General features: G+C 40.6%; 1 protein-coding gene across 11 annotated transcripts in view; it reads right to left on the bottom strand.

The window, feature by feature from the left end:
* Positions 1 to 15,250, bottom strand: part of LOC129763534 (cGMP-specific 3',5'-cyclic phosphodiesterase) — a 242,650-nt gene that overhangs the window by 134,966 nt on the left and 92,434 nt on the right. For 9 of the 11 annotated variants that reach the window (XM_055762693.1, XM_055762695.1, XM_055762690.1 and 6 more), the window contains one exon: positions 9,381 to 9,873. In XM_055762693.1, coding sequence (XP_055618668.1) covers positions 9,381 to 9,873 — 493 coding nt within the window. Of the gene's footprint in view, positions 1 to 9,380; positions 9,874 to 10,061; positions 13,866 to 15,250 lie in introns of those variants that run through there. The other 2 variants (XM_055762696.1, XM_055762699.1) reach the window with 2 other exon arrangements.

Here is a 15,250-nt window from a genome sequence, read left to right as displayed (position 1 = left end):
GCTGCTTTTCACATCGTGGCGACAATATTTGTGTTCACATTCAATTGCCTTCCACATCCATGTGAAAACACTATTTTTAGTAATTTTTTTTATTAAACAGATCATTTTTGGAGTTCTCACTGAAAATATGAGTATAGGGCCTCATTTCCATATCCACTTGCACTTACGTTCCTAATACGCTTACATCTCACATCAAATACATACATACATGAAAAATGTGTAGAGTGTAGAAGGTGTAAAGTGAAATGTAAAAGTGTAGAAAGTGGAGTGGAAACCAAAATAACTCTCTGTTTATTTCCACTGTCGTTTCTAAGAGAAACGTCAGCTGTATTTTGTTTTGTTTATCCTCGAGTAGTGAACTGCCCATGTTTGCATAGAAGACGTAATCACCAACACGCAGTGTTGAGAAAACGCAACTTTGTTGTTTTTTTTGCCTACAAGCTAAACCATGCATATTTTCAATGAAATTTTCTGTCCTGTTCAAGAATATTAACGGCAAAAAGAGAGCCTAGGAGATTTTGCGGATTAGAACATATTTTTTTTCTATTTGGAATACGCTTACGTCTATTTATGCGGAAAATCAATCGTTTCAATGACAATTTGTTCGCATATCTAGACGTAATCACCAGGTTGCTCTGTCTGCAGCGTTAGTATTTACATTTCCGATAATAGTCAAAACGTCTCCGTCGGTAGTTTCAGTTGTTATCGGATAAAATCATAAAGGTTTGGAAGAAAGTCAGTGAAAAGTTTGGAAAAGATGCTCTTGATTTGTTGCGAGTCTAGAATAATACTTTTTCCTGAATACTCTGGGATGTGATAAGTACAGCAGGTTCAGGTTTTTACAATTAATTGAATTTGTGGAGGCAATATGCAATGTTGGTAATTTTAGCAACATGATTTATCGATATCACGATTGATCGCATAAAGGTGGTGGAGTGACTTACACCAACGGTATGAGTAAATGCTGAGCATGTGGAATAATTCTATGTCGAATCCGAGGAGTAATAATGCTAAGAACCAATATTATTTTAATTTTACTACTGATCTGATTGTTTCATTATCTTTTTTAAGATTCAAATGCAGAAATTGAGGTAATTAAAGGGCGAACACGAAATTATTGCGACACATTCAACATGGCGTAACTTTTTTACCATTGGGTAAAAATCAACCAAATTTTGCACACTTTCTCATTGATGTGTATTGTCTACATGCTGTCAAACTCGAAGTCGTGTTTTTCGATTCAACGAAAATGGAGGTGAACCAACGCGAGTCGAGAGAACAAATTCTTTCCAAGCACCTGGAATTTCCTGACCTGTCGCACCGGCAGTTGGGAAAAATGTTGAACATTCACCATTCAACCGTCTCCAGAGTGTTGAAGCGGTTCCAGGAGCGGTTGACGTTGGACCACGGTAAAGGAGCTGGAAGACAACCGGGACCGGAGAACAAAAAGACGGAGGGAAAGGTGAAGCGGATGATTAAAGCAAATCCCAACGTCTCAAGCCGTGATTTGGCTAAAAAGATCGGTATGTCGCAGAGCTACATCCAGAATGAAAAGAAGAGAGCTGGACTACATACATACAAGGTACAGAACTTCTCAAACCGCGATGAGCGGCAACAATCGACAGCTAAAACTCGGGCACGGAAGCTCTACGAGAAGATGCTGACAAAATATGGCTGATGGACGACGAAACGTATATAAAAGCCGATTTTAAGCAAATTCCGGGATTGGAGTTTTTCACCGGCAAGAGCAAGTTCGATGTGGACGTCAAATTTAAGAAGAAGAAAATGTCGAGTTCGCCTCCAAATATCTCGTTTGGCAGGCCATCTGCTCTAGCGGGCTGAGGAGTGAGCCTTTCGTGACAAAGGGCACAGTAAATGGCGAGATCTACAAATCTGAGTGCCTTGAGAAGCGCCTTTTGCCGTTCTTGCAGCAGCACGACGAAGCTCCGCTATTTTGGCCAGATTTGACATCATACCACTATTCTAAAAGTGTCCTGGAGTGGTATGAGGCCAATTCTGTCCATTTTGTTCCAAAGGACATGAACCCGCCAAACTGTCCGGAGCTGCGCCCGGTGGAGCAGTACTGGGCAATAATGAAGCGGGAACTTCGGAAGAGCAAGAAAACAGTCAAAGACGAGAAGGACATGTTAAGAAAATGGAAAAAACTGAGAAACTGGTACCGGATGACACTTCAATGACTTTGATGGAGGGCATCAATCGAAAATGCGTTCAATTTTACACTCAAGGCTCCATCGATTAACTTTTTTTTTATTTTTTATTATTTGAAGTAAATATATGTATAAAACTACCCTAAAATTTTGGTTTGATTCTAAACATTATAAGAAAATTGGCATGACATTTTCGGTGTCGCAATAATTTCGTGTTCGCTCTTTATAACATTAAAAAACACAATTGCTTCTCTTTATCCATCGCAATGCAGTGTACAGAAAATGGTAATTATATGAACAATGGTTTCTTATATTCATCTATTAGGAAACACTAAGTAATCAGACACTATCGTGACAGGCTTGTTTGGACTCTACAAAGAATGTGATTCAAGTGTAGAGCTTATAGCACATAATACTTATAGTTGTTGATTTTCGTACGATGTATGAAAGCTGTATGGAATGACGTCTATTATGCGGACAAACAGTGATTTTTCGGAAACGTTTTTCTTTTCAAAATTGCTCAAATGTTTTCGAACAAAAAATGCTTATTCGCATGTTGAGCAAACGAATTTCATTACGTAGAATGCAAAACGGCGAAAAAGTCGATTTTGTTCATTTTGTCGCTTACGTCTCCTATACAAACATGGGCAGTGGACGAGTTGTGTCGAAAAATCAATATGATCGGCTACTACGATGAGTACGAGGAATCGCTCTGTTTACACGAACGAGAGCGTGAGGTGTAAACCGGGATAACATTAATGGATGAACTCGGTGTAATCATAATGAATTCTACCAAATATTTACAATTGCGTGTAATCGAGAATAAGGTTGTACTCATTTCACATTGCTCTCACGTGTACTGTATTCGGGAATAAGGCCCAATGTCACAGTGTGCAGTGGATATTTGTGAAATGATGCCGGAAAGATAAAAAAGTGATATTTTGTGTGTTGTTTTCACACTCTCCCCTTCATAGAAACAAACAAATTGTCGCTATTTTCGCGACGATATGATGATATTTTCAAGGCCCACAGTGTCGGTGTATGTGATTTGAGAAAAATAGTTTACTGCTATTCTTTTTGCTCCTTAAATGATGGAAGTAAGTCACAATACAATAGTCATCTAATAAAAATAATCAGTTACACGATATCATGAGCAATTTGGCTCATAGAATCATGAAACCGTGAGTTTTTTAACATTGTTTTGTTTCTATATGGAAGACTTCATATTGAATGTAAATAATAATGACACCATATTTTGTTTACCAAACCAAATGTACTCTACCTACTGCTCCACGTCATCCATATATGATCGAAATAAGTCCTTAAAAAATGACTCTGGAGTAAGAATGGGACGTATTAAAAAAAGGGAGTCAGATTCAGGGTCATTAAAAAGTGTTACTGTTTTCGTGTTATTTACTTCATCTTGTCTCATACTTCGGTCCGGTCTAAAAATTTTTCGTAAAGAAGAATTTCTCGATTTCTCTGGATGAGCATATCTATAGTCAATCCAAAACATTGCTGGCGGTTGGACTTGTGTCCTGATGTATCATTTTGCTGCAAGGGCCTTGTCGGGACCGTATCGGTTCTGTGGTGAACGAGACCAAGTATTAGCTTGTCTTTTGACACTGCATTTTTTTCTGAACTTATATCTGTAAATAAAATCAGTTCGTTTTTTTTTTGTTAAACTTATTTGAATTGTTAGAAAAAAATATACTTTAGATCACTCGTCTTGCTCAATCTTTTGTAGGGGAAGGAGGTGGGGCCATCATCATCATCAGCAGCATCGTCGTGTATAACTTCCGGGATCTTGTTCTGGTGGTCTTGTCTTGTAGTCGCAATCCGAATTCACTACCTTCTTATAAGTCGACTGTGTAGCTCGTTTTTTTTATCTCGATGCACGGTTATAGACGACACATCTAGCTTGTTTACGACATCTCGGACGGAGGGATGGGGGTTCCGTTTGAAAGTATTAGGTGTACCGGTAGGTTTCTTCGGTTTTACAACAGATGGTGTAACTTGGTTGTTATTCCAGTGAATCAAATTTCCAAACATTCGTTGGAAAGCTACTGTCAGTCATTTTCAGTATATGTCAAAAAGTTGAAGCGTAAACAACACAGTTTTTTGTCACTTCAATTATGTCGAATTTCGTACCAACGAGAGTGTTTTTGCGGGGAGTGTTACTTCATAACCTCAATATGAAGAAAAAGACTACGGAAAGTCATCGTATTTTGGTGGAAGTTTATGGTGACCATGCTCCAACTGATCGAACGTGTCAGACGTGGTTTGCACGCTTTAAAAGTGGTAATTTTGACTTAGAAGATGAAGAACGTTCCGAACTGCCAAAAAAGTTTGAAGATAAAGAATTGGAGGCTTAACTCGATCAACATCCGTCACAAACGCAACAAAACTTGCAGATACACTTGGAGTAGCTCAGCAAACCAAATCCGATCGATTAAAAGCAATGGGAATGATCCGAAAGACATTGGGGCCATATGAATTGAAGCCACGAGACGTCGAACGCCATTTTTCACGTGCAAACAACTGCTCCCACGGCATAAAAGAAAGGTTTTTTTTGACGTAGGATTACGTCTTTCGGGAACATATTGGGGTACAAATTGAAAAAACGAAAATCGAGCACATCGTGAAAATTGTCCAATTTCAAACTCTTATTTCTCAGTCATTTCATGATGGATTGGTGAAATTTTTGCGTCAATCGATTTCGGCACTCCATAACAATTTTTTGTATTGAAGAAAATAATATATTAGGCTGTCAAAAAAGTCCTGCGGTATTTCCGCGAGGTGTCGTTGTAAGCGCGTAGTTCTAGTTGTATTCATTGTATCAAGTCATACTATAGCTTGTTGGAAAGGTATTTTTGCGCGCTATAATATAGTCCTTGACAGTGTTTTTTTTTGTTAAGTCGTTCGTGAGTTATAGTGTCGCAAATATGGAGCAAAATAAAGAGAAAATCCGACATATTTTACAGTACTACTATGACAAAGGCAAAAATGCATCTCAAGCTGCCAATAAAATTTGTGCAGTTTATGGACCCGATACAGTTTCCATTTCCACCGCACAACGATGGTTTCAACGTTTTCGTTCTGGTGTAGAGGTCGTCGAAGATGCGCCACGCTCCGGAAGGCCTGTCGTCGAAAATTGCGACAAAATCGCTGAATTAGCCGAGAAAGACCGGCATAGTAGCAGCCGTAGCATCGGCCAAGAGCTGGGGATAAGTCATCAAACCGTTATTAACCATTTGAAGAATCTTGGATTCACAAAGAAGCTCGATATATGGGTGCCACACACGTTGACGCAAAAAAACATCTTTGACCGTATCGACGCATGTGAATCGCTACAAAATCGACCCGTTTCTGAAGCGGATGGTGACTGGCGATGAAAAGTGGGTCACTTACGACAACGTTAAGCGCAAACGGTCGTGGTCGAGGCCGCTGAAACGGCTCAGACAGTGGCCAAGCCCTCATTAACGGCCAGGAAGGTTCTGCTGTGTGTTTGGTGGGATTGTCAAGGAATAATCTATTATGAGCTGCTTCCCTATGGCCAAACGCTCAATTCGGACCTGTACTGCCAACAACTGGACCGCTTGAAGGTAGCACTCATGAAGAAGAGGCCATCTTTGATAAACAGAGGCCGCATTGTCTTCCATCAGAACAACGCCAGGCCACACACTTCTTTGGTGACGCGCCAGAAGCTCCGGGAGCTCGGATGGGAGGTTCTCTTGCATCCGCCGTATAGTCCGGACCTTGCACCAAGTGACTACCACCTGTTTTTGTCCATGGCGAACGAGCTAGATAGTCAGAAGTTACCCACAAAAGAGGCCTGTGAAAATTGGCTATCCGAGTTTTTAGCCAATAAGGAAGCGAGCTTCTATAACAGGGGTATTATGATGTTGGCATCTCGTTGGGAACAAGTCATCAAACAAAACGGCGCATATTTGACGTAAAACAGATGATTGTAACTAATTTTATGAACAAATGAAAATTTAAAAAAAAATTCCGCAGGACTTTTTTGACAGCCTAATATGTCATGAGACTAACTATCGAACAATTGAAAAATCTTAACCCCTATTCTAACAGAAATAGTCACTTCTGATTGGTTGAAATTGACGACACATGCGGCGGGTCCCTAACAGAGACATCAAAACCAAGCTGCCTGGGGGAAATCGACATTGCAAATACATGAAAATAGGGGAGCTTTTGTTCCTACCGAAATTTGTTCCCCAACAGAGACATCAAAACCAATGTGCCCGGGGGAAATCGGCGTTGCAAATATATGCAAGTCGGGGGTAGTAATCCCCGATTATTGAAAATAATCGTTCATCAGCTAATCGAATACTTTTCAGCAGTTTGATATTCGATACGATTAATCGCCCCAAATAATCGATTAATCGATTAACCGTCACAGTGAGAGAAATAATTAGTTAGACTAACATTTCTCATTTGCTAGAAAGCTATCTGGAATGAAAACAGTGTTCGTTCCGCCTGAAAATCAATCATTATTATTTACGCTCCCCTAAAATCGTAAACGAAGCTCAATTCGCATTGACGGCATTGAGCTTTGTTTACCAGTTAAGGAAGTGTCAAAGATAATGATTGATTTTCAGGATAAAACTGCAGCGGTCGTAGGTTTTTTTTCCTCAGGGTTTGGATCGATTAATCGACGTAAATTATTCGTTCGCTTCGATTATTGGTTGCGCAGTATTCGTTCGATTACTAATCGATTTCCGTAGGAAGTATTCGATTAAACGATTAATCGAACGATTATCGGGGATCACTAGTCGGGGGCATTTTCATATTGCAAGTAAGGTGAGTGATACGATTAATTCTAGTAAATAACATTTAAATAACAAATAACATTTAAACTTTAATGTTGGTTGTTTCGTGAAATTTAATATCAATGACCGATCGTGTATTGTGAAAAATTTAGCACAAGTGTAAGTGTAAAATTGTATATGGTAGCAGTTGGGTTAAAAATGACTTAATATATGAAACGAATTATTTCAATTTTTGTAAATAAAAACCAAGGTGTGTTCCGAGAGCAGGTCGTTTAGTGCAAGTTGTCTTTTGTTGTGTTTATTTTCACCCAAGGAAAGTTTATACGGCGAGAAACATTGGAAAAGTGAAGAAATATTAGAAAAAGTGATTTCCCATATGCTCTACATATAGTATTAGGTGTTGTTAGTCCAATTAAAATTCGCATTGGGTTGAATAAACACTCAGAGAGTAAAAATTGTAAAAGAAAATTACTTTTGCCATTTCAAATATGTTTTCTCTATATTAAAGTAACATGTTTTTACTTGTGAAAAAAATGATAATTGTGTTCGGTATTGGTACTTATCGTATATTATATTAGTGAGTTTTTTTTTCTTTATTTCATCCATACATAACACAGGAGGCATCTCGTCTAGGATCACAGAGGGCGGTATCTTTTTTCTGATACGAACCATCTAACGACTGTTTACCGTTTTTCTGTCATCATCACTCGGTAAACACTGGTGGAGTGAACAAACAATACCCAACAACCAAAAAAACGGCCCTTTTCAGAGCCACGAATCATTATCAAAGAGTTTAACGATGTAATTCATAAAACATATCCACAATCAACAGATAGCCTAAGGGAATCCTACGTCAACTATGCAGTCGTGTCTCGGACACAACCCTCCTGTGACTTTTTTGCATCGAGTCGTTACTGGCGATGAAAAGTGGGTCCTTTACTACAATCCTAAATGTCGGGCAACGTATGGATACCCCGGCCATGCATCAACATCGACTTCCGCACGGGATATTCACGGCCAGAAGGTTATGCTGTCTATTTGGTGGGACCAGCTGGGTGTGGTATACTATGAGCTGCTAAAACCGAATGAAACCATTACGGGGGACCTCTATCGACGACAATTGGTGCGTTTGAGCCGTGCACTAAAGGAAAACGGTCACAATACGAGCAAAGACACGATAAAGTTATTTTGCTCGGCCGCATGTCGCAAAACCGGTCAAAACATACTTGGAAACGCTGAAATGGGAGGTCCTATCCCGCCCGCCGTATTCTACAGACATTGCTCCGTCCGATTACTACCTTTTACAATCGATGCAACATGGCCTGGTTGACCAGCAGTTCTCCAATTTTGATGAAGTCAAAAATTCGATCAATTCGTGGTTAGCCGACAAACCGGCCGATTATTTCCGCAAAGGGATCCGTGAATTGCCAGAAAGATGGGAAAAAGTTGTGACTATCGATGGGCAATACTTTGAACATTAAATTTTTAAGCATTTTTTCAGAATAAAGCATTATTTTTTGAGAAAAAAAATGAAGATTTTTTTTTGTTTTTTGTTGTCGCTTGCAGCTTTTGATTTCCCTCCAATTTCTGGCTTCCTAGCTGTCAATAAACTTTTATCAAATTTGTGACAGTTGATTTGGCTACTTTTCACGATTTCGCGTACTCAACATGCAAGTAGTTTGTATAGTCGAGATGCGCAAGGCGCAAATTTGGAGGCGTTGCTCCTCTTGCTTGGACCTCATTCCGATAGTTGAATAGTATATGTTAAAATTCAAATAGAAGCATGATTCTGCTCGCACACAACTACAAATTGAGCTTCTATTGATGCACGATTAAAAGAAATGTGTTAAGTTTATGTGTGCTATTTTTTGATCGTGACACACTTTACATGTTGAACATATAAACAGTTATTCGATTCCGGTTCCTCATGCCGATATCAAATTCACCCGACAACAGAGTGAATTTTCTTGAAAGTAGATGCCATAGGCAAATATAATTTTCTAATCTAATGAAGTATAATGCAAAATGAAAGCGGACCGATCCTAGTACTCAATGTTCCCTGAAGACAGGGTGTGTCAACCCTGTCTTCAGCGGCGTCTTTGCCATGAATCAATTTTCACTCACAGTAACAAATTGAACCGTGCGGCATCCGACACGACAGGTGGTGATGATAAAATGATAAAACACACACTCAATTAGTCTAATCGTAACGAGATTGCCCTCAGTGAAAACTATAAATTATAATTAGCGCCCCTCTGCGCCACTGCACGGTAGGATGCTTATACAAACTGTGTTATAGGAGTGTGTACATTGTACAGACTCGCCGAGAAAATGTGATAAATGGTGGGTTGTCTCAATAGCAGCGTTACCAACGTTCAGTGAATCGAAGGTAAATTTCAAGAAATAAGAAAAAATAACTCACCTTTATCGGCGACGAAACAAGCCACTGCTGGAACAAATCGGACGTAACGGAAGCCCGATGCGGCAATCGGGGTGACTTGGCGACCACATCGGTGCTAATTGACTGCAGCCTGGCGATGAATTCGGTCGGGGCTCGCTCCCGCAGCCAACGCTCGATCGATGCCGAGTGCTCGTCGAAGTAGACGCTAATTTCATCCAGCTCCTCCTGGGAGCAGAGCGAGTCCGCCTTCTGACGAACCGGTGTTAGATGGGCCGGCGATTGGGACATGCTGGAGCGGGAATTGTTGGGGGACAGCAATCTGATGTCGTCGCTGCCACCACCACCAGGAGCGCCTCCGTAGCTAGCCCCGGTTGACGGTCTCGAATTGCTTCTAACTAAGCTGTAATTAACTTCACTTGCTTCACCATTTTCACATTCCGAGGAAAGCTTCGGTATTGCACAATAGTTGTTATTGCTGCCGGTTGGGTTATTGTCGCCGACTGTCGCCTCCTGACTGTATGATTAGAGCGAAAGGAGCGCCCGGTGAGAATGGAACAGTTGGAGGAATAGCATGGGTTGTTATCCGTTGAAAAATCTACTGCGTGCTTCATGCAAAGAACGGTGTGCGTGCGTAAATAACAAAATAATTCAATGTAGGGTTTTTTCTTAGAATACACAACATTCAAACATCGAGGAACTCACCAAAACGGACAATGTGTTGACAGTACGATTGTGAGATTTCCGTGCGAGTTCCAATAGTGGCTAACATAGAATTTTATGCAAGTGCCACAACAACAATCAGTACATCCATACATTTCAGTTTTGTTTGTTATCGTTGCAACGATAAGAGTTTTACGCTCTTAGGGCGGAAGAGAGAAACATATCAAATAGAAACTCCAATAAAGTTTCGGTAATAACTTGAGAAGCTTGTAAAACTGCATAAAGAAATCACAATAACTATAGATTCAGAAAGGATAAGAATTGAAAACGTCGAGATACCTATATGCCAATTCTTTTTTGTGTCAATTACCCGAAGCACATTTACCCAAATGCAACAAATACCCGAAATTCAAATGTTTCTCGCAAAGCAAGTTACACAACATGTTATTCAATAGAGGTGGTAAATAAACCCCGAGAGTATGATTTGTCTGCCAAATCCTCTATTGAAGCAGAATCTTTATATCCAAAAATACTGAAGCCATTTGCCTTTTTTTGGGCGTTAGCAATTTGAATTTCTGAAGAAAGCAACTCAAGACATTTCATTCGTCCCCTTACCCCTGCGGAACCCATATTGTGTATCTGAGAATAGGCCATTTGTTTCTATCCATCGAACAAGGCGAAACAAGATAATTTTTCTAACACTTTCCGAATACAAGTCAGCCTTGCTATTGGGCGGTGCGAATTGAAATCGGACGCGGACTTTCCGGGTTTTTGAATAACTATAACTCGAACTTGAAAAAAAAACTCGAACTTGTCTCCAATCATCTGGAAAAATATTATGTTCCAGAAACTAAATTCAACAAGCGATGTTTCGCCACATTTCAGGTTTTTCAGCAAGTTGAATTTAATTCTATCCGATCCTGGAGCAGAATCGATACAAGAAAGGACAGGAGAAAGGAATTCTACCATCGAAATCTCTAAATCAAGATCGGCATGTCTCGAACAATTGTTTGCACGGGAACGGAATCGGAACAAACCTTCCGTGCAAAATTAAAATGTGAATATTCCTCGCTTTCATTTGTTTCTCATGTTTCGAGCCACTTTCCATTACTTTTTCATTGACGTTTCTCGTGACAAACCTCCCAGGAAATTTCCCCAATAAGCACGTTTTTCCCCTTTGTTTTTAAATTGATTTTCAAGGGCTAAATACGTTTGAAAATTCTCAACGATTCCACGTTTCCGAAAAGCTTTGAATGCATTCGATTTTTCTACTTAAAGCTTGGAATACTGGCTATCCACCTATGGATTGAGAGGCCTTCGACGAATGGTGGAACCTGGGATGGGTTTCGTTTGAGCGCAAACTGCGCTGTCATAGATCAAACGCGAAAGGAAGTTATACTCCTCCAGTGGAGGTAAACCATCTCTGAAATTGATGGTTAGAGCAATTGCGTCCGCATATTCTTTCCAGTCAATGTGTCTTGTTTTTGGTGATCGGAAATTTTGAACAGCTGATCGAGCTTTTCAATCTGGGTTCATGAGTCCATATCATGAATTCATCCTCATGCAGGTTGATCCTTCCCAGCAAACATTAAGTCGTATGAATAGCTATAATTGGAGGCGATATACATACAACCAAGACACATTTGTATGATATATGATGCAGATAACTAGCATATACACACAAAAGTGGAGGCGATATACGTATATGCCATATTTTGTACGCATATAAAGCCGTATATAACGATATGTGATGCTTTTTGGACTGATATGCGATTTGATACGACAACGTTACCACTCAATCCATCGATGACATGGAAAATCGTGTTTTTGCATTTTATGCGATTTTAGATATATATGATCGATATTTTGATTGATATTTTATGCGATTGTGATTTGATACGAAATTATATGTGACTTATCATGTGCAAAGTTATACGATTTAATGTTTGCTGGGTTCTTCGTATATTCCCAACCATGATCTTCCAATTCCCAACCGTGATCTTCCAATAGCAGCGATATACTGGGTGCTGGACAGCGTCGCCTCACGACCTGTTGATCACTATTAGGCTAGGCGCAAATTGAGACGCGTATAGCGCGCGTAACTTAGCGCGATATAGCGCCTGTCTTTGTGGCTAATGAAAACAGATGGAACGGTGCAAGTTGGCCAGACGTCGCGAGATGGTGGAGCGCTCGTGAGACACGACTCGCTCGACGCTGTGGCTGAGCCACAGTTTCTCGTGCTGCTGATTCCGGTTGTGGTGGTTGTGTTGGCGAACAATCATATAGCGCCGTGAGTCTGATACTGTATGGTTGTACCGGTCGGAAGGTTGTGTTAGTAAATAAATATATCACACAACTCTGTGTGAATCAGACATTTTATGCGAGTGGCACGTTGTTTACACCAAACTGAGACTCAATATGCGCTCCACCACGCTACGTTTGTGTCACGTATGAGTCGTGTTGATAGTCTCGTGTTCGCTTACGAGCGCTATACGCTTCTCAATTTGCGCCTAGCCTTACATTGTAACGGATATTTAGTCTTAGCTCTGTCGAAGCTATCCGTTCAGTGAGGCCGGAAAAGCACTCGCCGTACTTCCTTGAGAGAATACGAGAAATTTTGAGTGCTTTATCCAGACGCTGTTATGTTATTACCTTTGTCTGGGTCCCTTCACATTGCTCAATTCCGGGTAATGAGAGGACTGACTCATTAGCAAAGGTAGGTGCAATTGAAGGCGATATTTATCAGCGTCAAATCGCCTTCAATGAATTTTATTCTTTAGTCCGCAAAAATACCATAGTTAACTGGTAACGCAAATGGAACGAAGATGAATTGGGCCGGTGGCTCTACTCGATTATCCCTAAGGTTAGCCTCAAACCATGGTTCAAAAGTCTGGACTTGAGTCGGGACTTTATTCGCACCTTCTCCCGACTCATGTCCAATCACTGTTCGTTAGATGCGCTACTCTTTCGTATTTATCTTGCCGACAACAATCTTTGTGTTTGTGGCCAAGGTTATCACGTGATCGAGCACGTTGTTTGGTCGTGCGAGCTGTACCTTGTCGCCAGATCGAATTTAGAAGACACCCTTCGGGCCCGAGGAAGGCAGCCCATGCTGCCGGTGAGAGACGTGTTGGCTCGGTTAGACCTTGATTACATGTCCCAAATATATGTATTCCTTGAAGCTATCGATCTTCGTGTGTGATTGTCCTTATACCCTTAGTTTTTCCTTTTCCTTTTCCTTTGTGAGAGATCGGATCCCTTCTTAAGAATAAGATGAAATGTAAATACATATTAGATATAAGATAGGTTTAAGAATTGAGTGTGATGAGTGTGATTGAGAGTGTGAGTGAGATCATTGTCAACATATCCTCATATCCCCTCCTTTTCCTGAAGAAAATATGTCACCCTTCTAAACTCGAGTCGACCGCGAGTAATCGGTTTCCTATATTATTAACATTAGAATTAAGGAAAAATGTATATATACTAGTAACAATACAGTAAGAAGTTCGGCTCCTTTAAACTTATGTAACTGAGCCTGTAAAAATAAACGATTTGAATAAAAAAAAAAATGTGTTGTGAGGTCATATGCCATGTTTATAGATTTTGAAGAATTCGACCCAGTGGTGATGGAAATTAGGATTGGCAAGTGATCACTACCGTTGGGATCCTGGATTACATTCTACTTGCAGTCTAATGATAGTGAATTCGAGCAAAGCGAACAGTCAAGAGCACTTGGGCTAGTAAGAGGTTTCGGTACACGCGTTGTTTCACCAGTGCTCAAAAGGATCATATTGAAGCTGTTACAAAGGTCATATATCAATAATGAACGGTTGTCGTCGTACTGTCCCCCCCCCCAGGCAGTTCTGTGAGAGTTGAAGTCTCCCAAGATCAACCGTGGCTAAAGAAGGCGTGAGCACATGTGAGCAAGCTGCTTTCGCCTAACTGTAACTTTCTGAGGCCAATATAAGCTGACAAGGTCTGACAAGGACAAGGCCTCTGATGTTTATGTGATAAGCAACTGCTTATCAAAAAATAAGTGGCGCTTATTGATCCACAATAGCCCCCCTCCGTATCTGTCATCATGGTTCAAGCGTATAATAATAAATCGTGCAAAAAGAGATCACTTTGCGAGCAAGTGGCTTTAGGGCAGACCAAAACATGACAATTAATGTTATGAATAAAAAAAATTGAACGTATCCATTTTAGGGATAAGATTCTGGCTATTCCACTGCAAAACAGTGATATATTCGACCCCTCTATTTAAATTAGACATCAAAAGATATAATCATTTCAAGGAGGGGCCATGTTTGCTTTAATTGCTGCAAATTTGTCTTTAATACTGGAAACATTGAGATGACGACAATGGTTCTGATGGAGTCGGAAACATTAAAACAAGTGAAGATTTCATCCACAATGTCAGACAACTTCCCGTCAAATCCTGATTGGGAAGTTCAACTGGATAGAAAAACAGCGACAATTGAAATTTTTGATGTCCCCTCGAGTGCTGGGTCGTTCGAAGGTGAACTATTCCCACGGAAGCCAGGAGGAACCTAATTTTGCTTGTCCGCTGCACTTGTTGGCACAAGAAGCTGAAGTGACCAACTGACATGCATTTGTTACAAATCATGGGCTTTAGCACAAAGAGTCGCACCGGAAGCCTCAATTTGTCCACCATAACGTACTCAGGAAGGGCGGAGGCAGCAAAAGTGACTCGAAACGATTCGGACGGCGTGAATTTCTTTTTTTCTCCTTCCTGGATGACTTTTGCAAGTTGGTGACATACCAAGATATTGACTTCCATCGAAGGTAGCCTCTTGAACTCGCCAACTCCCATACTCGTTTCGCAGGTCATACCCGTTTCATATATGACGCCCCCAATTTCCACGTTATGGGAGAGAATGAAAACTCGATATTCGTGGTTGGAATGCTTAGCAACAATCTCGTTCGCGTTCTTGTGGTTAGACACGACAACTCGCAGTTTTTTCAGTCTAACCTTGCAAATTTCCATTACGGAGGTGTATCTTGTCAGATCTGTCATGATCTGAATGACTCTCAGGGCTTTACCATTCGGTTTGGGCCGGAGGAAGACAACCCACGGACCAGTTACAGGTGCATCTTCTGGATAGACCCTGACATGAGGACAGGAGGCAACAAAGGGGGGAAGTGAGGATGAGGGATGGTTTGGAACGAGAATATCAGAGGGAGAGAGGTTTGCGATTTTTTTTTTGTTT

Source organism: Toxorhynchites rutilus, chromosome 1 (assembly GCF_029784135.1).
Source record: "Toxorhynchites rutilus septentrionalis strain SRP chromosome 1, ASM2978413v1, whole genome shotgun sequence".
NCBI classification, from domain to species: Eukaryota; Metazoa; Arthropoda; class Insecta; order Diptera; family Culicidae; genus Toxorhynchites; species Toxorhynchites rutilus.
The sequence above is the reverse complement of the archived record's forward strand: the minus strand, read 5'-3'. Positions and strand labels throughout refer to the sequence as shown.